Source organism: Protomyctophum parallelum (assembly GCF_964188405.1).
Source record: "Protomyctophum parallelum genome assembly, chromosome: 19".
In the NCBI taxonomy this organism is placed as follows: Eukaryota; Metazoa; Chordata; class Actinopteri; order Myctophiformes; family Myctophidae; genus Protomyctophum; species Protomyctophum parallelum.
The window spans coordinates 35,313,660-35,337,793 of record NC_139717.1 but is presented as its reverse complement, the minus strand read 5'-3'; the positions used below and the strand labels follow the sequence as shown (position 1 = coordinate 35,337,793).

Here is a 24,134-nt window from a genome sequence, read left to right as displayed (position 1 = left end):
AATAGTTTTTTATATTAAAATTATATATATTTTTAGGGCCATGTCATGTGCTCTACCTGCAAAGCCTTTGTGATCTATAACTTTTGGGCACTGCTTAACGTCAGATCAGGGGTTTTGTCGGCCAGCGCCAAAAATGCTCCCCGACAGCATAATCGGAGCAAATAATGGGCAGTGTGTATGAGCCATAACGTGTTGACTACACTACACTACACTAATAAGGAAACATAATAATAACTAATAACCCATCCGTTATTACATGTGGAGTCAACTCCCGCAATTTCCTTCTTCCCATAGTGCGCGGCAACCGGCAACGTAACTCTGGGATGAGCGGCCGCGAAATTCTAGTATATATATATATATATATATATATAAACATTACATGCTGCCTTATATATGTATATATATATATATATAATATCAAGGCAGCATGTAACTTTTACATGTTATGCATTTATATTATGTTTTTAAATTAAACATAGGTTTATTGATTTTCTTTTCAGCATAATAAGTAATTTCAATACAATTATTGACATATATTCCCCCCCCCCCCCCCCCCCCCCCCCACATCGCCATGGCAGCACAAATACAAACAAAATCTTCGAGGAAACATCAGGAAACAATAAATAGGCCTACAGAAAAAAACCCAAAAAACCCCCCACATTACATACAGTTATATTATGTTTAAGTTGATACTGTATATCAAAGTTGAACTTGGTGCAGCCAGTTAGTCGCTGACTTATGACTTTGATGGTGAGCAGTACACTAACCTCGCGTCAGGCATTCCACGAGTGGCTACTACCAACTTGCCTTGCCTCTCTCTCCATCCAGTGCATGACAGGTCATGTCATGAGAATGTGGGCTGCATTTCAGCAATAATGCTATTTATAGTGGTAGTTAGCAACAACACCTATAGGCAAGCTATAATTGAGTCTTCTTCGCATAAGTGCCAAAACACCTGCCTTCCTGGTGTAATCTAGAATTTGAATGAATGGAACTAGCCTCCTGTGTTCTACATAATGGGTTTTTTACTTTAAATATCTGGTGAGTATATATTAAAACTAATTACACTTCACTACACTGCTTCTGTCAGCCGGGGCTAACAAATTTAGCTAGAATTAGCCTAGTGCTCCCTGTCTGGCAAGGCAGTACGCCTTCGCAAGTTCGCCTAATTACTTGTTATGAAATTAAATGTACAAATTCCACACAGACGATCTTTAGAAATGTGTCTGAAAACCCGTCACGTTTGCCAGTAAATGTTTTGATACCAGGACAATTTATTTACGTTAACGATACCAACTGACCACTGCTGCCTTTCCCACATGATGCGTTAAAACATGAAATTGGAGCATTTCAAATGATTTTTTTCCCCAATCTTATTTAGCCATCTGTTTGAAATGTAATTTCACCTATGACTTGCTGACCTTACTGAATGTAATAATAATTTGACTAGTACTAGCATTAGCTCACTGAGTTCTGCCTGGGATGTTCCACAGGCCGATGGCTATCCTGCGGGTTTCCTCATTTTGAGTCCGCCAGGAGGCGAACCAGTTTGGGCCTGAGCAGCGGCTCTCAGCACCCAGCCAACCGTACTGCAGAGTGAACAACATCGCCACCTTGTGACCAACATTCAACATGTCAGGTCGGTTATAGTAAACAAACGACTGAATAACCATTATCACTGGCATCATGCACCTGTCACTTACCACCAAATATACAGTAGATAGATGATGATAATTGATTACTTACGTGTATTTTTCCTAATCAAAATACACAATGAATAATTCACCCAGCTGATGGCTGCTCGGATGGTTATGATGAGCGGATTGAGAGCTCGGGGTTAAGGTATTTGAGGGTTAAGTGTCTTGTTCAGGGACGCTTGGACACAGTCTGAGGTCGGGAGGCGGACCTTTGACCCTCTGAACCCAGTCCGCCTCTCTACCCACTAAGCTACGGCCGCCCTAAATATTATATAAGAGAGCAGAATACTGTACATACTGTTTAAAGCTTTTCCACCAACATTCTTGGGTTTGTTCGTGTGAGAGGTAATGCATGCACATTATCTGCTTTTGTTTGTGTGTTGGGTCAACGGCAACATATACAGAACATGAAATCATTGTCCAGATGTTTTGTCTGCGTTGGCGTCCATTGGTTACTGAACTCCTTGAACCATCAGCCAAGTGGCTTGCGTGGCTGCCACTCAATTCCCTTTAGGCATTTGCTCGCTCTGCTTCTCTCGTGCCCCCCCCCTCTCCTTCTCCCAGCAAGAGGGAGGCTGGATAGTGAGGTCCATTGTGTTAGTGAGATGTTTATTAATGAGCAAGAGGCACAGAGGGAGCAGAGCTGCTATAGAAGGAGTAGTAATCGCTAATCTCTTAGTTAATGCAGCTCACCCAGAGTTGGTCTTCAGCAGAGGCTGAGTTTGTGTCTGACTTTTTTGTGTGTGAGTTTTCTTTTCCTCCGGCAAGCAAGTTTGACTTTGTTTCGCTGGACAGAAAGAGGAGGAGCATGTGTGTATTTGTAGTTGTGTAGAGTGTTGTGTTGCAGCCAAACTGTATCGTGCAGTATGTACTGTATGCGAGTGAGGGAGAGGTGCAGAGTGGGTCATTTGTAATGCATTTGTGAAATTGCATCTGTCCGACTGGCAGAAGATCTTGTCAGTCTCACTTCTTAATGGGCTTTCTTGTCTGCAGAAGTGCAGCCGTATGGAGGTCTAACTTGATTTACTTTATGATAATAGAATAGAATAGAATTTGTGTTTTTCTAGTCTTATTAGAAAAACACAATCGTGTGAGAAACTTTCTGTTTGAGAGGGTTTGTGTATGTTTGAGAGAGTGTGTGTGCCTGCCATGCCCCTGCCTGCGCCTGACATCCCAGCCTCTCGCCGCCTGGCACTGGACTGTCGTACCCTCCTAGATCATCGTGTTGGCAAGGGTAGGTTCCATCGCTACCATCGCTGCTGACTCACTGATGTTTCTCGCTAGCTGTCTCTCTCTCTCTGTGTGTGTATGGTTCTGATCCATATGAACAGAGAAGAATGTTTAATTCTGAACATTTATTCCTCTCTTATTTCAGATGTAAGTATCTAATAGATGTATAATTTTTGTAAGTGGAATTGAGCTTTGGGTGTTCATATTTCACTGAAGTTTTCTTGTGCTTTCAAGCTGTCTTGTCTCCATTAAATGCATTTAGCTTAAGTCCCAAGGCCAATGGAGTTGTGATTTAAAAGCGTCTGTACTAGCCTAACAGTTCAATCATCTGGGTCACTGGTGTGACAAACTTGTTTTAATTATGTGTTGTTTTTTTCTCCTGTTGAGTGAACACACACACACACACACACACACACACACACACACACACACACACACACACACACACACACACACACACACACACACACACACACAGTATAAAACATGTACACATACTTACATATAGTCTGTACTCTGTAGCAGATGACGAGACATCATTTGGCAGCATATCAGTCATGTCCATTTAAGCATTAGATGGTGGCAGTTCAAGTATAGCCACAGTAGAGCGCCCAAGGCCGCCTGCACCGCCCTCTGTAGGGCTTTCTGTTCGAGGGTGGTACAGTTCCCATTCCCATACCAGGCGGTTGCGCAACCCAACACAATGCTCTCAATGATGCCTGGAGACAGTACTGCTGCTGAGCCTTTTTCATCACATTAGTGGTGGGTGTATCCCATTTAAGATCATCAGTGATGTGTACGGATTGCCCAAATCGCTGACTCTTTCCACTGCAACACGGGGAAGAATCTATGCCTGATGGCTATTATTTTGGTTATGTTATGTTATTGTTCAGTCTGTGAGGATAGGAGCGTGAAATTATATGGCACCATGATAGAATACCGCAGGGCTCCATGATCTCCATGATTTGTGCAGATATTAATTAAACATTAGAGATGGTTAATCTGTGAAAATTCAGCGGACGTCTTACGTAGAATAGCGGAAAGAATTTATTGCGGGTGAAAGAGAGCCAGAGTTGAGGAATGTGAGATGGCCATGTGATTTTTAAAACAGTTTGGTAGTTGGTACTGTTAAAATGAACAGAAAAGAGTTGCCTGAAGCAACAGCAATGGCACACAATGGCCTATTAGTGAATGAATAGGCTACCGTTTGTTTGCTGAGACTGTGTGTACCAGACTGCAGCCTAGAGACCAGCAGTAGTAGCTCTCAGTTTCAGAAGGATGTTTGTATTTAGCTAGGCTGTCTAAGAACAAGTTTCATGTCATGAAGTAGCCTAACCTCTGATGAAATGAAAGCTGAGAGGCTATGGCTCATTGAAAAACCTACCTGTCATCTAATACAACACACATTTTCTATGAATGTTTCTTACAATCTTTCTCAAACAGATCGATACACTGTTGGGTGGGCGCCAGAGCATGTGAGCTGAGCTGAGCAGGGAGAAATGCCGCTTCAGGGGGCTGTTGTCACACTCGATATGCGCTCATGTTGCCCCCCCTCCCAAACCCCCCACGCACGCGCACGCTATGACGCTCACCTTGATTTACACACGGCTCACTCTGCGCTCCGCTCAGCAGGCCAATAAACCACAACTGGTATTGCTGCGTGTCTGAAACACTTATTTTGGCACAAAAGCGTCCCCATCAGTGTATAGAGCGTAGAGGGACAGCAACTATGATGTACACCATCCAAGGTTGCTTCTTTTGTAGGCGATCTTTTTTATTGAGACAGATGATGGGTTAATGATTGAATGACCAGGTTTGAGAGAGTGGCAGGGATTCCACTCGCATTGTGAGAGTGGTTCAGCCAAAACCCGTCACTTGTGTTTCAAATCGTATCCTTTGATTGGCTGGTGAGATAAAATAACTGACTGAGCTTATATACCTGCCTTTCAGAAGCTCTGGCCTATGGCCTCTGTACTCTTGTTGATTGATTAGGTCAGATAAAGAGCTGAAACAACAGTGGCTACTGTAAAGTACTGTTTTAGGATAGTGCTAGACACATCTGAGCAAACAGTACCGGTCCTGTAGTAAGAGCAGTGCTTTTAAAGGACAACTTTAGTTTTTTTCAACCAAGGTTCATGTTTTAGGTTGTTATTAGAGAAAGTAAAAGATGAGTGTTAATTTTTTTTTTCATTTGCTGCTTTATTTCGTTTTAGGAATTTTAGCTCTTTTTTTGACAGGGGGGCGGGGGCATTCGAGCATGGGGCTAAATATGTATTTTTTTTTTTTTTTACAAATTTTGATGGTGATTTATTTTTTTATTATTTACTATAGTCCTAATAAACCCCAGGAAATTACATCTGACCACAGCATATCACAGGATCTACTGAATTGGAAGGCTTATACTGTGTGTATAGGCTCAATATGTCAGTTTGTCACATTCAATATATCCTGTGATCTTTTGTGGCCAGATGTAATTTCTTGGGGTCTAGTTGCGAACGCAGTGAGCCACTTACTATGAGACCCTGCTGCTCATGTCTGTGTGTCTGTCTGTGTGTCTGTCCCGCTGAGACACCACCCACCCGCCACCAGAGGGCGCAGCTGTAGCACACACACACAGGGCGCAGCTGTAGCACACACACACACACACACACACACACACACACACACACACACACACACACACACACACACACACACACACACACACACACACACACACACACACACACAACCACACACACACGAGCTGCGTTCGCTTCCCGCGTTTGCGCGTCTTACTTGTAGGACTATAGTAAATAATAAAAAAATAAATCGCCATAACATTTTGCTAAAAAATACATATTTAGCCCCATGCTCGAATGTCAAAAACTGTGAAAATCCCTAAAACGAAAGAAAGCAGCAAATGAAAGAAAATTAACATTCACCTTAACAACCTAAAACATGAACCAAGAGAGAAATATATTTATATTTACGTTCATTTAAATGTTCACATCGAATACTTACTTTGACACCATCACCTTTAGTCCCTAGTCCCTCTCTACACCGCCAGTGCCAACCCATACAGTTGGTCATGTGGGGGTGTAGAGTAGACAACCGTGTGTCCCCTCTGACAACACGCATGAAGTTGCCAGCCACTTTCTTTTCACCTGATGGTGATGACTGTTTCACTGGGAGGACATAATTCATGCAGAGAAACAGTTTCAGTTTCAGTTCTGCACCCTGCTAAACAGAACAGACCAGCCCTGCCCAACCTGTAAGAGTTGCTCCTGCCCAGCTCCCCAGAGTCCCGACTCCCCACCCACGAACATGGCCAATTGTGTTCGTTAGAGCGCCTTGCCAAGCTGGTGGCACTGCGGAGGATTTGAGCCGCAGCCGCTGATGGACAGTGCATGGATAGATTCATGATTATATATGCTGCTTCTGTGCAACTCCATTTTATTTGTATAAACAGAATATTAATATTCCTTGATTATTATAGTCTCCTCTGTAATTGAATAAAACGAATATTCAACACCTGGACTACACACATTTTGGTTATAGATAACAAAGGCTAAATTACAATGTTTATGTTTGTACTGTAGTCATGGTAAATGTCCTTTCTGTGGTGGTGCATCAGCTAAATGAATACAGAGCAAACACTGATCAGACCATACATAAAACTGAGTTATACTTGTGCATCATGTCCTGCACTATAAATAGCTGATCTAAAGGCTGTGTGACTACAGTATGTGACACATTGCGAGCTTGTAGATCTGATATTGTTGATGCGTGACTGTGGCACAGAACCAAGTATAAATCAGGGCAGGGGTGAACTTGTAAAGCCAGAGAAATAAGGATGATTAATAGGAGGGAATGGGGGCGGTGGTGAAAGGATGGATAGAGAAACACGAGAGGCATGGAAAGACCGAGGAGGGAAAGTGTGATGCAGGAAGGGGGCGGGGTGATGGAGAGAGGAAGATTGCGTGGGTGGGTGGGTGGGAGGGAGGGTTTGTCCCTCTCTACCACTCTGGTGCACGGGTTCTCTCCCCCTCTGCCTTTTGATCGGTGGGAGGATTTCGCGCGCCTGCCTGCATCTCTGTGTGAAACCAGCGCTAACAATCTTGAGAAGCGAACACTGTTCTGTTGCAGAACGCACACGGGGGAGAAGAAGCCAAGGTCATCGCATCACACTTTGCGCGTCCTTGCCTCCGCGCGCGCATGTGTGTATTTACGTAGCTCACCGCGTCAAGCCAGCCCCTGCACCAATCACGGCATGTGTTTGCGTGGCTTTTAGCTTGCACATGTGCAGGCTTTCAAAGCGAAGGGTAGGCAGTGTGTGTTTGAGAATTCTCCAGTGCCCCTCTTGGATCAGTGGTGCATGCATCTGTATGAGAGTGTCTTCATCAGTGAGGCTGCAGGCGTCTTTAGTCAGACAATTCAACACCAGAATCGATGTATGGTAAGAATGACAATTATTTCACTCTGTGTGGGTGTGCCTGTAGTATATACGTATGTGTCTAGTTGGTTGGGTGTTTGTCTTGGCCATTTCTGAAAGTAATGTGAAGCATCTACTGTAGAGCCAGTTAACCTACATTCTATAGATGGTTTTATGTTTTCTTAATCTGTCCTGTGACAGACTGAGGGAGACGTCTCTCTCTCTCTCATGTTGGCACACATTGTGACTTGGTCTCTCATGAGAAGATTACCGCTCTGCTGAATTACGGTGTTACGAAGAGCAGGCTTTGATTTTGGACATGTTTTTTTTCGTTAATGGTGGATGGCTTAATTTAGGTACCCTCTTTTTTTTAACTTGCTCTAATGACTGTTTAGCGCTCGCTTGAATGTCAGCGTGTTTGTGCACGGTGTGCTCCACTCAGACTGGTGAGTGTTATGGTACATGTGTGATAGTGAGGCTCAGTGCTGTTCTTGAAAGCATACATATACAGTAACTCTTGTGTTTTCATACAACCTTCAGTGATATGCAGGATTCAAGCAGTGCTACAATTTCAGTTTTGATGAAGGAGCCCATAATTATATTGTATGCAATAAAATATTATTGCATATTTGATGCTCTCTCCTTGGAGGTGGGTAATGGGTATTGGCATATACACTGCTGAGATTGTTTACTGCGCTCCATGGTCAAGAATATTCAAAAGGGGTTCTGAGTCACAGAATAGGCATTTGTCAACAGCTTGTTAATTGAATAGCTCTGATAATACTAAAGTTGGCATGTGAGCTGCTTTCTGCTAGTGGATTATTGATGGCAAGATGCCTGTGTTCATACTTAGTACTTAGTAGTGACTCAACATGCGTATACTGCATGTTGCCAGATGAAGTTCAGTCATGCTTTCCACTGCAATTTAGCTATGGTTATGGTCTCCTTCACACCCAATCTGGGCGCCTGTCTGACAGTGATTCATAGCACATCGGATCGGCCTTGCATCACATTGGAGATTTGTTGACAGGTGTGGGACTATATATCAGTGAGCGTGTGGTACTCGCCACCCACGCTGGATCTAAACAGACATGTGTTTTGGATCCCACGCGCGGTCTATAGATGTGGGGATAATGTAGACATTTGTCATACCCACTTGTACCCTCACTACAAGTGTAAAACTGTGTAATGTGCATATATATGTCTATGTTTGTCTGTGATTCCATGCGAACAAGACAGATGGAGTGCATTCATGGCACCTTTATGCAATGTAGCTTCTTGGTATTCCTTTGCACACCACAGTGACAGACGGGACATTTATATCAGTTGGTTTCATCGCCTGTCATTCTAGCTCAAATGACTTTGTGGCCTCCTCACTCTTACAGTGACAGTTGTGTGTGAATCACACTGGGTCTTTTTTCATCTGTTCGTATAGGTGGGCTGTTCTTGTGTGTGTGTGTGTGGTTATGTCTCTGAGCTGATTGCTTGCTGAATTACAGTGTTATGTGGCTATTCCACTGGTATGGCTATTTTTAGTGTGAGCTCACCTACCCAGCAATACAAGAACCCATCTGTAGGTTCTCTCTCTCTCTCTCTGTCTCTCTCTCTCTGTCTCTCTCTCTGTCTCTCTCTCTGTCTCTCTGTCTCTGTCTCTGTCTCTGTCTCTGTCTCTGTCTGTCTGTCTCTCTCTCTCTGTAGTAGTCTTGTACTGGAAATATACTGTAACGACCCCTGGGGATCCCTGGAACCCACTTTGAGCTAACACATACAAGGTCGAAAATGTGTTTAATAATGTCGCCCTCTCTCCGCTCACACTACTACTAACACATAATGGGGGGGTGTCTAGGCTGTAATTATTCACATTTGTCTGCCACATGTCTGTGTGTAAGCATTGGCAACAGAACAGCTTTGGGACAGCAGGTGCAGATATGACACAACAAGGGATATGTCCCGGGCTGGTGCGTCATTCTCTAGGTCTTCCATTTTACTGTCTTCCTCCTGCCATTCTCCTTCCTCTGCTGTTCGTCTGGGTCACTCAGCCTAATGTGGAAAGTTTAAGCAGGGTACCTGGGGGAACTGGAGAATGTAATCTGTTAATGCACCTGTGTTGTTATAGGGCTAAAAATAGTTTTGTCATTAGCTGTGTGGTGATTGGCTGAGGGCTGGACCCCATGTACATATTGGTTGGCATGCACGCACGCACGCACGCACGCACGCACGCACGTGCGAACACAGCAATTATACAGACAGAAAAGGGTTACAAAAAAGGTCACTGGCTCCCAGCAGCATGCAGGACGCAGCAATCTCTTAAGAGCAAACTCTGTGGGAGCCAAACCAAAGTGTAAGATCCGGAAATAATTTATAGCCATTCTCCAATGCATTCATTTGATGCTTGTTGCATCAAATGTGTGATTGATTATGAACTGTTTGATATTTCTTTCTTTCAAATGGATGATTATATAACTTAACTATAAGGAGAGATGTAGCCTTTTAGAAATATTTGCAATTGCACTGTGAATTTTATTGCGCATGAAAAGACGTGTTGGCACTGCAGACATTGCAACCGTCGTTCAGTGGATGTCTTTGATTTAATACTTTATTGGCAGAAATGTAAACAATACACAGTACAGTCAAACACTTTGTCCAAAAGGATATCACCAAAATAAGTCCTTGCTGTCTTGTTTCCATTCAGGTCCTTCCTGGGTATTCAATTCATAATCATCATATAAAGTAATGAAAATGCTGTAGGAACGCCCTCGTGAATTGACCCAGCAATGCAAGGACTCGTTGACCCAGCAATGCAAGGAAGAATAATTTGATGATTGTTTGGACCGCATTTCTGCTCACGAGTAAAGACACTAAAAGAAGCCCCTCTCCTCCTGTGATTCTTTTATCAGAGTCCATCCATATAAAGTGTACCAGCTCTACTCCAGTCATTTCCAGAGGCCCTAGTCCTCTATTTCAATTTTCAATTGCATTGCTGTGTAGTCGTCTGTCTGCCTGAGTTGCACCGAAACTGACACCTAAATGATCATTTTAAAGGAGCTCAATAAAGCATTAGAAAGTAGACACTAGCTCTACCTATCTTTCCCTACAATTTATTGTAACCCCCGGCCCTCGTACTCGACGTTTCATTGCACAGTTCTTCAGTCTGAATGTCCTCACGTTCAGGGCATGATCTTATCACTGAACAGTGGCCTTCCTTCATACTAGTTGTCACTTTCCACTATTCTCCCAGACACAATTACTATTAATTAGGAGTTATTAACGAAATTACTTTTGAGTGACGTATAGACTTCAACCTACAGTGCATGGACCACACAGTAGGTCAGAATTGCCTCCTTCCTAACAAACTTAAAAAAAGGCAGAAAGTGCACAATGGATTTTCTATAATTTAGTGTTTAATATCTGTTCTCTTCAAGTTTTCTTGAAGAGGGGGAAGATCCTCTGAAGCATGGGTTCCCAAAGTGGGGTCCGGGGACCCCTGGGGGTACCGGAGGGAGCTCCAGGGGGTACCTAGCTCAATTATAGATAGTTAGGAACCAAATGGACCCTCATGGGTCTGTAACTCTGAGAGTGTACAAATGGAACCAAATGGACCCATTATCAGAGTTAAATTAACAGTGATTTTACAATATAAATTGGGGTACCAGAGATAGAAATGCCATTAAACCGGGGGTCCGTAGCATAATGCTTGTGAAACTGGGGGGTCCATGAAATTAATATGTTTTAATGAATTAAAATGGGGGGTCCGTGGCCTAATAAATGTTGATTTGGCGGTCCTTGACACGAAAAAGTTTGGGAACCACTGCTCTGAAGGTCACTTCCTCCTCTGTGTCCTCTATGCAGAGGATGATTTCTCCTTGATGCCGGTGACTCTAGTCTACACGATGCAGTACTCTTCTGTGACTCAGTCACTACACACACGGCACGACGTCTACCCCCCTATTCTGTCTCTTCTAGCTCTCTTTAGTTGTCCCAACCCCCGCTAGCCCCCCGCTTCTCCTCTGTGCACCTCCCTCCCCAGCTGGGGGGTGTTTGGGCTGCTGTGTTGTCATTCATTTATCACTGACCCCTACTGCCGGGCGCTGGGCCAATACATAGAGTGAGGGGGGGGTATGCAGAGGATGGGGGGGGGGGTGATATGCATGTGTGTAGGGGGGGTTCATTATCTTTTGAAGCGATGGAGGACAGAGGCTATGAATAGGCCCAGAGACTTATCGGAGAGCAGGCGGAGCGTGTCGCCGTGGAGTTGAGCACGGGTAGAACTTTCGGGGGAAATTGAGGCCTTGAGGCACACTTCGCCCTCTCCTCGTAGACACACATACACACCCTTTCACCCAAAGCTGTTTTAGTCTAAACAGCGCAGATGGCTTGCTTTTCCCTCAGTTGAAGTTCAATGGCTTTTAAAGGGCATCCTGCCCATCGTTCGTCCTCCAACGTGGAGGCCACTGATGATGTATCGGGGGACAAGTGGAAAAGAGCGTCCTTTAAAAAAAGAATACACATGACATACAAAGAACGGAAAGGGGAAAAAAAGAAGACAAAACACTAGTGAAACAATACTAGTGATTATGTCAATTTCGATGTATTTCAAAGAGCATCCTTCTGATCTGTAATGCATACAGTATATTTGCGCCAAAGGACAGTAGACTGTTAATGATTGGAGAAAGGGAAGGAAGGAAGGATGGAGAGGAGACGAGGAAGGCAGTCATGTCTTTGCAGCTTTAAGCTAACCTAGTTATTGTATAGACTTGACGTTTGTTGTGTACAGTGTACATGTGGGGGTGTGCGTTTTGAAGGGTCAAGTTCGATTCATATGCTTGGGATGTGAATCGTCGTGAGCTTGTACTGTAGGTCTGTTATTCTCCACGCACAACACCGTTGTGCGACGGAGCATACATTTTGATTTATTCTCTCTCTCTCTCTGGGACCCCCTATGACTCACCAGTCACCACTGCTGAAGATCTTAGACCAATTACTGTAGATTCCAGCTCTCGGTCAGTACAGAGGCGGCATATCCTCACTGCAAACTCAAAGAGAGCCGTGTTTGTTAGTTGTTACATTGCTCTCCTCAGTGTGTGTGTGTGTAATGTGTGTGTGTGTGTGTGTGTGTGTGTGTGTGTGTGTGTGTGTGTGTGTGTGTGTGTGTGTGTGTGTGTGTGTGTGTGTGTGTGTGTGTGTGTGTGTGTGTGTGTGTGTGTTTTTTTATTGATTGATTGAAATATTTATTAACAGTTTGCAGAATTACAGTACATTTCAAGCACAAACTCAATACAAAGACTGTTAACTGTGAGGGTCCACCATGTTCAATTCATCAAAACATTTAGAGATGTACAAATAGACACTTCTATATAGTTAAAGAACAGAACAGGAATTCATCATATAGGAAGCAAAAAGGGAAAAGAAACATATACAGTGAGGGGGGAAAAAAGGGGGGGGGGGGGTGGGTTGGGGATTCAGATTTTACGGGGGCCAGTTTCAAATTGCAGCCGTCCGTAGGTGCCCTTTGAGAGCTGTTTAGAAGGAGTCAAGGGATTCACATGTCTTAATGACTGTTGGTAGGGCGTTCCACATTTTGGTGGCATAGGAGCGAAAATAATTTAGTCCCTTGTTTGTGCCGAATCTGGGTTGTACATGGTTTGTTGCACTCCCTCTGGTGTTGTGGGTGTGGACTTCGTTTACATTAAAGGAGCTATAACATAAAATTCAACTTTTTCAATTTATTTTGTGTTTTTGGGGCTCCCATATGTGTTTTCTATCCCCACAAATAACCCATTTGGAACAATCAGGCTTTCATATCATATTGGTGCTTTAATGGAAATTGCTCTCAGGAACAGCTCAACTGATTTTGGTCTCATCGTGATGTCATCAATGTCACCCTACTTTGTATATTTCCTCCTTCTTCAGTCTTCAGTTTCAAATTTGCATTTCCACTTTGTTTACAATGTCCACAATTGTTGATTTTCCAAGCTGGCAGGGGTTCGGTGGGTTCGGGGGGCCAAGTAGGAGCCTGACCAGTTTGTTTTGGAAGGTCTGTGTGGGTGGGGTGGGGACTGGGGCCTGAGTGAGAGTATGACTGAACACGTGTGTGGGGCTATATTTGTTATCTGATCATTTTTCGTTTTGTGACTGACTGTCTTTGCCACAGCAATTACTTTCTGTGTGTGACCTATCCTCTGACATCTTTATGTGGGATTCACCTTTTCTCAGCCTGGCCTTTCTGTGTGTCTTCAGTGAAATCAACACCATCTTTCAGGAACAGCTTAGACTCACGCCAGGGATTCACTCCGCAGACAGATTCTTTCCAGAGTCTCATAGCAGTGCTGTGGTGATGACTGGTGCCTCCCCTCATTGTTCTTACTCTCGGAAGCCTCTGTTGTCCAGGCCTCCAGGGTGTCTGGATCGGCATGCAGATATCAATCCTCTTTAGTACTGTGCTCCTTAGTCAACGGGGGGCTCAGAATTCAAGGTGTACTTCCACAGCTGCTTTTTTTCCTTTTATCATGCCAACTAAAAGTTTGCTCCCAATCTATTGTTTCCATCACATTTAGGCTAATCCTATGATCAACATTCCATTGATTTTGACTCTTTCTCTGTCTCTCTCTGCACCCCCTAACCCTCTGGTAACTCTTCCCACAGGAGTGTGTGGGTGTTGTGGGGCGCTGAGGCCTCGGTACAAGAGGCTGGTAGACAACATCTTTCCAGAGGACCCAGAGGTGAGCATTTCAATTAACACTTGCTCTTCAGAGTGATTTTCCCCACAACACCATGTCACTGAGGGAGCTTCTCCACAAAAGTGATTCCCCCACCCCCCCTCCTGTTCTCTCTCTCTCTCACTGATATGCACGCACACACACACAGGAAACCCTTTACTGCTTACGGATAAAAAGAAAAAACATTATTCACTTAACCCATTTAGGCCTGACCTCGAAAAAAAAAAAAAAATCTTCTAAATCCTTCAGTTTTCTGAAATAAATATTTTCACAATTTAAAAAAAATAGCAGACCTACAAGCTCGTAGCGTGCCACTCGGTGGCTCTCTATGAGCTTGTAGATCTGCTATTTTTCAATAGCTAAATTATAACATAATGTTTAAAACACCAAAAGGGGTTCTCGCCCAAAATGGGAACCAAGGTGCTTGCTGTTAGGAGGCGAGGAGGAGAAAAGGCTTCTTCCAGAAGCTTCTAATCTACGCCAACCTCCTCCCTAGCTAGTGCTGCCAGCCACTGGCTTGGCACTTAGCAATTATCAACCATCAACTAGCAACTCAAAAGACAGTATGAGTCACAAAGGCTGTTGGTTTTGGAGAGGAAAACAGGGAGAGGGGAATTCTTCACAGTTATTTGACGTACAAGCACATACAGATCTTGTTTCCTTACTGGGCACATGCTCATCTTGTTCCCTCCCAAGAAGGTGGGTGCGTGCGTGCGTGCGTGCACACATCTGTGAATATATATTCTTTCCCAGTGAACGCTTTTAACTCAAATCTTTGCTTTTGGGGGGTCCCTGGAGCAACATATTTTCAGATGGGGCTCCGGGGCCAATTACATATAATTCTGGGGGTTCTTGACATGAAATAGAGGGTATGCGCGTGACAGCATCGTACCTGGAAGTTATGCGGGAACGCCCACTGAGTGGCAAAAAACTACTTTCTGGCCTTGACAGCCCATTCATCCAAACAGAAAAGTCCTGTCTGATTGCATTAAACAATGTTAAACTCACCAACATTGCAGCTGAACGAAAAGCTTGAATTATCCTCTTTCTATCTGCAAAGTTTTTGTTTCATGAAAATCCACCATAGAAACATTATGAGCTGTCAAGAAATGCCCTGCATTTGATTATTTTTTAAGTGTCCGAGTTTGGAAGTGCTTGTTTTCAATAACACAACATTTTGCTGCTTCCTGCATTATGTGACATTTAGAAACGGGTGGTACGCAGGACGCTGAGGACGGTTGAGTGATTTCCAACGAGCGCTTCCAAACTCCAACACTCAATGCTGCTCAATGTTTTGCCACTCAGTCTAGATGAGGGGGGCGTGTGCTGATGGGATAATCATGCATGTGCATACCCTCTATAGTTTGAGAACCACTGATATAGTTCATATCAGTGGTGAACTATATCCCCCCCCCCCCCCCCCCTCTTTATCAGGATGGTCTGGTGAAGGCCAACATGGAGAAGCTGACATTCTACGCGCTGTCTGCTCCGGAGAAGCTGGACCGCATTGGGGCCTACCTGTCTGAGAGGCTGTCGAGAGACGTGGCCCGACACAGATATGGGTACGCGTCGCCTGGTTGCTCTGCTGCTGCCCCTCATTCCATACACCCAACAGCAACCACAGTAACCCGTCCATCATCTTTAATCTCTGCCAGCTCAAAATTCCGTGCCCTTCACAGTTCACACGCACAACTCATTCTCGGAAGTGCCACAGTCATAAGCCACACACATAAGCTTCATTGAATTGAATGAATTAAATGGAGTCTAGGTGAAGGTGATACGTTTTTAGATTAGTTTGATTGAACGACAGGCAGGAGATATTAGTTGTACAGGTAGAGGAGATATTGGGACAATTATTCCATCATTATACTAAACATAACCTGTTATGTAATGCATTAGGTGTGTTGTTAAAGATGTCATTGTCCTGGCCCTTATGATTCAGGTATGTGTGCATTGCCATGGAAGCCCTGGACCAGCTGCTGATGGCCTGCCACTGTCAGAGCATCAACCTGTTTGTGGAGAGCTTCTTAAAGATGGTCCGTAAGCTGCTGGAGTCGGACAAACCCAATCTGCAGATCCTGGGAACCAACTCGGTGAGTGTACACACATTTCTATGCCATATTTTACTATCTTGAAAAACATTTTAAAGGAGCCATCTTTGTAGCGAATGTGGTGATGATGATATAAATTGGCCTTGTCCCCCCCAAGTCCGAGCTGCATGTCGACATGCAGCAAAGGGATCTCACGACATACGACAGACGGCGAGTCATGGAGGTGGATGAATGAAACCAAACACTACAGCTAAAACCCAAAAATGAATGATCTGAGTGGTTGTTTAGGCTTCAGTGTGTATAAAAAGGTATTAAAGGCCAATTATATCATACATCTTATTTTAAATTCATGGTGGGGCCCATTTAAACAATTTAACAATAACAGTGTTGTATTTAAAAGCAGATGAGAATGAATCTGATGTAAATCCGAGTGGCTGTGTTGCCTGGGCATTGGCCTTCAAGTACAATAGAGATTATATGCTATATGTTTATGGGGAATTATGGCTTTATAAATAAACAAGTAGAGCACCAATTTTGGTCCACTTAGAGAAAACTTAGAGATGGCCTTCCCACTTTTAGTTGTATTTATTATTAGGTGTAAACGTGAGAGCTGAATGATTAAAAAGTTTAAGTACATTTTAAGTACATCTCCATAATCTAGAACTGAGAGAAACGGTGGCTTATTTTTAATATGTACGGAAACTCAGACTGCAAAAAAATTGTTTGTTTTATAGCAATGAATGCTCTGCATATGATCCTGATCTATTCCGTGCTTTCATATTATTGTACTAGCAGCTAAGTTGGTACTGAACTAAAATTCAAATCAATTCAAAGTTGCTGAAATGAACACACGTCTGTCACTAAGATTCCTCATTGAGGAATTCTTTCCCATCCAAAATCCAAATTGTTTCCAAAATATCTACTGGACATCAGGTGCATTCATGGCACGAAGCAACGTTGACAGGCAAGGCAAGAGTCTAATATCTGTGTTTGAGAAATGAAGCCGGGGAGAGGGGGAACATCTGTCATTGTGACGCTGGATGCTGCTATTAGCTGGTTCAGTGGAGGACACCGTGTAGAAATCAGATTAGAGTCCACACCAGCGTCACTCCGTAGTCCTGTACACAGATTGAGCGTGCATCCCTCTGACTCTCCAGACTTATAATCTCCTCTCTAATATCAATCTCTCTCAGAAACACTTGTCTCTCTGTCAGACTCGGATGTGTGCTTGCACAGAGTACGGCCAGCAGGCCCAGTCAAGGTCAAGATTAAGTTAAGGATTTGAATGTTGAACTAAAAAAAGCTTTTGTTGATAGGAATGAGTTGAATCTCTGGTGCCTTGTAAACTATGTTCAGGTCTCCTCTTGTTTTGTTTTGGAAATATTAAAAGCTTTTGAGCCGGTAGCTCAAAGAAGATTTTGATCCCCTATTTTCAGACCGTGAACTTGGATCATTCAGTTGTGCTTGCCAGCTGCTGACAGGTGTAATTAGATTCAAGAGCTTTACAGACTTAATTTGTATCATGGCTGGATTAACAATGGTGCCATAAGAGACTTGAGCCACAGTTAAGTAACCCTACGTTTTATTCAGTAGTCAGTACCCTATACATCTGTTGTTCATGTGTATGGTATTATCATGGATTAAAGTCCTTGCTTTAATCCATGCATTATGTACAAGGAGGATTCTGATGTATATCCAAAATAATCCAATAACATTCAGGTATTGACTTGCCACGCTTCCGGTTCTGCGTTAATGTGACAGATGGTGACTGACGAGGTAGACAGCATGTATTAGATTCTATTAGACGAATTTGCCTGGCTTGCAGGTTTAAGAATGGACTTCACTCAGATTGGTGCAACCGTCCTCTTGGGGCAATGGAAACATGGACTATATTAGGCCGGCTTAGGAGGTTCAGTTGATCAACCAGGTGATTAAAGCCGTACTGAATATCGGGAAGCAAACGTTAACACCATCGGGGCCCATGACGTAAAACACTGTCAAGTTCAAGTCCATGGTCATGTGCCCGAGACGGAGATTGATAATCTCCGTCAAATTAGTGCTGATCCATCGTCAGCAAGCCTAGAGGTGCTTGCTGACGATGGGCACATTTTATGAATGGATTAAATAGGCCCGGGCCCTCAAGGTAAACTGAATACGTTATTTTTTACATTATTGAATCCTAGTATTTCACATACTGAAATTGGCATCTATTTTTCTTCTCTCAACTCTCGGCCTCCATTCGCTGTCCATGCGGTTCTGAAAAGGGTACATATCATAGATCTACGTATATCGGAGGGAGGAAATGCAGTGTATCCGTGTAGCATGTCATCATTACACATCTGAGCCGATAGATGGCGCCCGTACCACTGAAACATTGTTATGAATCGAGCGCTTGAAGCAACACGCTCAGACAATGAACTACATTTGTGATGTAAGATGGAAAAACGACGTGCCAAGAGGAGAAGTTATGATGCCTTCTTTATTCAACTCGAACCAACACAGCAGTGCAGTACCTTCATAACACCAGCTCTAGGCTGTCCCACACTTTTACATGTCCCTCTAACAACATTGGCATGTAGGAACTAACATTACACGTTAAAGCAAGGAGACCTGAAATATAGCCTGATTGTTACTGGTATACCCTATTGTGATATGAATTTCTAAAATACATTAGTCTACACACATTAGTCTATACATATTAAAAGGTTTCGATAATCATTTTAAAATAAAAAGATTTTCTTTATAAAGAACCAGATTTTGTCTTCAATGTGTTTTCCACAAATTAGTCTTGAAAAATGGGGGTTGTCTTATAATCAGAGTCGTCTTATATTCGGCACAATACGGTACTACAGCCTCACATCAAAAACATCAAAAGTATTGAGCTTTTGATACTTTTGAATTTGAATCCTGAAAAGTAACAGTATAATACAAGTAATGTACTACAAATTATAAATATATATGGTACAGAACGTGTAGAATGTTTAAATATATTGATACTGTAGGTGTTCAAAAGCAAAACCAGCATCAATATACATCGACAGTGGTGAAGAGAAGAACCATATATTTGCATATCATACTGTATATATTGTATACAATTTCTAATTTGGATTTGCAACATCCTTGGTTTACTGAGGTAGGATATACTGTACTGTATATCGATATATTTTATACTGTATATCAGTGTATTGTGCTGTACTGTATTTTGATCATGTTGCAACCAAAAACAAAATAGGCCAACAGAATAGGACTACAGATTACAGAATAGAATACAGAATAATACAGGATATAAATGAACAGTTAGTAATGGTGAACGAACGTCGAACACTCACCGCACAGGTTAATTGCTCTGTGTTCTGTCCTGTCTTGTTTTTGCAGAGATGAGCACTTGTTAATTTATTAATTGGGAGAGCGCTGTGAAGCTAAATGTCAGCATGTTTAAATGGTGACATTTTCTTCCCCAGTGGGACGGTGGTCTCCCCAGGGGCACTTTTCTAAAAGGCTACGCTTTCCATTTTAGTAATACAAGCAATTCATCATGCATACTGTATCTATCTATCTGTTGTAACAGTCTCCTATATACAAATATATATTTAAATTCTTTCTCATGATTTTGTAACTCATCTTTTCACACAGTGCCAATTTCCTAAACTGTAATCCTGGTCGCTACTAGTCTCCCTCTGCCAACCTGGTGAGAGCCCCGAACTAAGCTCATGCTTGCTTCCTTCATCATTGTCTTTCTCTCTGTCTCCAGTTTGTGAAGTTTGCCAACATAGAAGAGGACACACCCTCCTACCACCGCAGCTATGACTTCTTTGTGTCGCGCTTTAGTGAGATGTGCCACTCCAGCTACGAGGACCCTGATATCCGCACCAAGTAAGTGGATGGATGGATGGAGGGAGGGAGGGATGGACGGATGGCTGGAGGGAGGGGACTGATGATTGGAAGGAGGGTTGAACGGAGGTAGACGGAAATATCGTAGGATGGATGGATATATTATATGAATGAATTGGCTGTGCAGGCCAGGGATCTTATTAGACCACTTTTATGAGTTTGTTGTTTTTAGATATTTCTAGACCTGTTTTCTTTATGTACTGTTTTATGCTTTTTATAGTAGTGCAATCAAGCAAGTGTGCAGAAATAGACCCAGTGAAGTGGCAACCTTTCAACAGATAAATATAGCACGAGCAAAAACATAGAAACAAACGAACTTTACCACCTCTGTAAAAGGCATTTCATTTTATTAATTCTTTTTCAAAATGGCCGGTTGAATGTGTGCCATTCACGCGGTAAGACAGTGAACGTCACATTTTCCTTTTCCAGCATTCGCATGGCGGGCATCAAGGGTCTGCAGGGCGTGGTGAGGAAGACGGTGAATGATGAGCTGCAGGCAAACATCTGGGACCCCCAGCACATGGACAAGATCGTCCCCTCCTTGCTCTTCAACCTACAGACTGGAGAGGGCACAGAGAGGTGAGTGTCCACTGTCAAGGCCTACGTTTCAGTACACCTGTTGTACAGACCTGTGTGTGGCTTGTTTTACCTACCTGAAGATGCAGCAGATATGGGTTGAGGTTTACTTCATGTCAGATTGTTTTGCACTGGAGCTGTTGGACAAAACAAATCAACAGATCAATAAAGTATCTATAAATATAAAAAATATTGATAAAATAATACTCATATTACTACCCCAACCTGCAGTTTAATTTATATTTATATATCTGCAATGACTGAAAACGCATGGTTCATGCATGGCGCATAACTTAGGGTTTATTTAGCTCACAATGAAAACAACAAAACAAACCAGTAAACCCCTATCAGCAGTCCTTGGTCAAACCTTGCCTCACCACCAGACCTGCCAACCACTACACAATCTTGCATATGCACGATTTGTCCCTCTAGTCTAAAGTATGCAAAATGCTGGCCTTTTTGGATTTTGTGCAGTACTAAAGTCGACGCTGCTAGGAGGCTTGCCCTAATACTGTCTGACAAAGTCAAGTCTAACATCTCAAACTGCAAATTTATGTATGTATGTACGTACAGTATGTATATCTCCGCAAGCTTAGTGTGGTACAAAAAACATTTTCCGAAGGTTGACTGGTCTACTTCACCACGTCTCTGACACCACAGGGTCACAGAACCATGGCTGTTGTTGTTGTGTATAAGCAGTATCTTTGTTTAGATGGTGTGCTGTAGAGAGACAGGACATCTAGGGCAGGGAGAAGAGAGACATGCGAGACATTATGGGAGTTGGATTCAACCTCGGGTCCTTGAAATTCACAAGGAGCATAAATGGCCAGTGCACTTACTGGATGGAATACCAGGCACCCCTTGATTAGACCATGTTTGTCCCAGTGTTTGTCATCCCAATGCCAGTGCTCATCACCATTATTAGTGCATCATTCCACTGGCAGGCCTGATGAACTTATGTGTGTGTGTGTGTGTGTGTGTGTGTGTGGGGGGGGGGGGGGGGGGGGGGGGGGGGGGGGGGGGGGGGAGAGAGAGAGAGAGAGAGAGAGAGAGAGAGAGAGAGGGGAATGAAGAGTAAATAATCGAAATGGAGGGAGGAATGCATACATGAGGGACAACATAAACGATTGAGATGGAGAGAGCGTATTGAATGATGAATGAATAATCAGAAAATGGGTTTGAGAATTACAGGAAAAAAGGAGCGTGCCAAATGCAAGGAAGGATTGCAGTGTAAGGAAACAAATTACAGAGAGTGAGAGAGGTAAATTGGAGTCGACACAGCCACCCACTCTGGGTATGGCTGCCTATGCTAAAATCCACATTGACGTCAATGGCGAGATGTGAAGGGAGTGAGGTGGGGGCTTTACTGGCAGAAGGACTAAGACATGGACAGACACGGTTCTGTAGATGGACTCACAGACAGCTCTAAGTCACGGCTCCACTCCTCTGTTCTGTACATCTGATATGCGTTCATCGGTGGAGTATGGTTTGTGTCCCCCCCCCCCCCCCCCCTCGTTATGTGTCGTCCTGTATCTCCTCGCACTGACCTCCGTGCCAATTAAGACTGACCACAGCAGTTGGTACAGAGCCCAATTAAACTCAGACTTCGCCTCATTATTAGTGAAAGTACAATTTTATTCAAAGGTGACCTTGAATGTCTCTTTCAATTACACACACATTAATTTCCTTGGATGTTAGCTTCTAGAGCGACTAAACCGGACTGTGAAAAGATCACCGGCATTATGGAGTCACCCCCCCGCCCCATTGCTAGTGGCTTGCAAAATACATCCCCTGGGAACGTTACTTCTATTTATTGCTTATTTGCGTCAATCAGTTCATCAGTCATGTTGAAGAAAATTAAATGTATTGAAGTAGCCCCTGCCCCTATGCATTTATCCATTCCAAACACTTATGTGCTTGCTTTATGGTATTATTGACCAACATAGTATTATTGACCAAAATGTGTCTCGTAAACACCCCATTTAGTTTGTATTCATTGGTGTTCCCCAGAAAAAATCCAGAAATTATCATACTGTCTTGCCATCTCATCCTATTACCCCAAGTAATGGATACTACAGTATTAGAAACTGATATCCAGTCAGCCTTACATTCTTTTATTCGTTAAGACGACCGCTCAAATTCCCAAATTGCCCTATTTGGTTTTGAGTTACGCAAGGTCATGAGGTCATGTGACCTCACCACAAACTGTGAGCCCTCTTAAGAGGAATTACTGAATTCAACCATTGGGCATGCATACCCATATTACCCATGGTGCATTGTGCTCTCAGAAAACGCAATTTAAACCCTCTCCAAACCCCCTATGCTTAAACACACCAAAACAATGCCTAAAGTTAATCATACTAACCGTGTCTAACCATAACTAAACGTATTTAAACCACACCAAAACAATGCCTAAAGTTAATCATACTAACCGTGTCTAACCATAACTAAACGTATTTAAACCACACCAAAGCCTTGTCTGACCTTTAAAGATGAGCTGAAATTAAAGAAAATATGTTTTTCACTCTTTTAGACCATATCCACAGGCACAATGGAGACAGTTAACTATTGATACCGAAGAATTACATCGGCTGGGACTCGATTGAAAAAATAATCAAATTCATGTGAGGCATTAATTTAATTTAATTAATTGCATTTTAATCACATATCAATATTTGACCTGAGAAGCATATTTATCTTTAAATTTTTTCCAGTTAAAACTGATTTTCTTTTACGAGTGAATCAATGAGGGAGTTTTGGTGAATATAAATTTCCCATCATCCTCTATTGGCTTCTTCTCCCATTGCGTGCACCGGTATGATCTGAACTGAAATTCGTGCAGTGAGAAAGCTTCTGTGGTGCAAAAACTAAGCGTGATTAAAATTCGTTGTTTCTGTAATTAATTAAATTATTAAAAACTGTAATCAGCTGTATTTGGAGGAACGTGCAGCAATGGGAATCAAACGGGTGAATGAAATCAAGATTCTTTGGGCCGCGTTAGGTCATCATCACACGGCACATTTCCGTTAAGAAAAAGTAATTAAAATGGGAAATTTTCCCATTGTTTTGGCATCTATTGTTTGTTAGGTATGCCCATATGATGACCACGGCTCTAAAAGTGTGAAAAACACATTCTTACACCACACTGAACCAGTTGTAGGTCCTAAAGCTAGCACAATGCATCCTGGGTATGCATTTGGTATGTGTGGGGAATGGTAGGTAGGGCGTGAATAAATAATATCACTGCACGACCACCTGAGGCCAGGCTTGCTGACGTGGAGTTACAGTATAGCACCACTTTCATTATGCATGAGAGCAAAGAAAGTCTGGGACCAGCGTGTGAATAATACAACGTGTTGGACCTAGACCCACAAATTACACGTAGTACAGTAACATTTATACCATATACAATATACTGACATTTCTTTTGCGACACAGAACAGCAGCCCTCTAGTACATAATACACAAATTCGACATAACGCAAACAAAAACAAAAACTATTTAATTACATGCGTAAAAACATAAAGACAAGAGCAATGATGTCGATACCGTTAAGCCT

At 42.9% G+C, this 24,134-nt stretch overlaps 1 protein-coding gene across 2 annotated transcripts in view; it reads left to right on the top strand.

Annotated features, from left to right (window-relative positions):
• The first annotated feature begins 853 nt into the window (after positions 1 to 853).
• LOC310877125 (protein EFR3 homolog B) overlaps positions 854 to 24,134 on the top strand; it is a 39,500-nt gene continuing 16,219 nt past the window's right edge. The window contains exons 1-7 of one of the 2 annotated variants that reach the window (XM_083790846.1): positions 854 to 1,041; positions 1,494 to 1,639; positions 13,984 to 14,060; positions 15,492 to 15,619; positions 16,000 to 16,150; positions 19,860 to 19,981; positions 20,429 to 20,578. In XM_083790846.1, the coding sequence (XP_083646972.1) occupies positions 1,633 to 1,639; positions 13,984 to 14,060; positions 15,492 to 15,619; positions 16,000 to 16,150; positions 19,860 to 19,981; positions 20,429 to 20,578 (635 nt within the window). In that variant the 5' untranslated portion in view covers positions 854 to 1,041; positions 1,494 to 1,632. Of the gene's footprint in view, positions 1,042 to 1,493; positions 1,640 to 2,687; positions 2,932 to 13,983; positions 14,061 to 15,491; positions 15,620 to 15,999; positions 16,151 to 19,859; positions 19,982 to 20,428; positions 20,579 to 24,134 lie in introns of those variants that run through there. The other variant, XM_083790845.1, reaches the window with a different exon arrangement.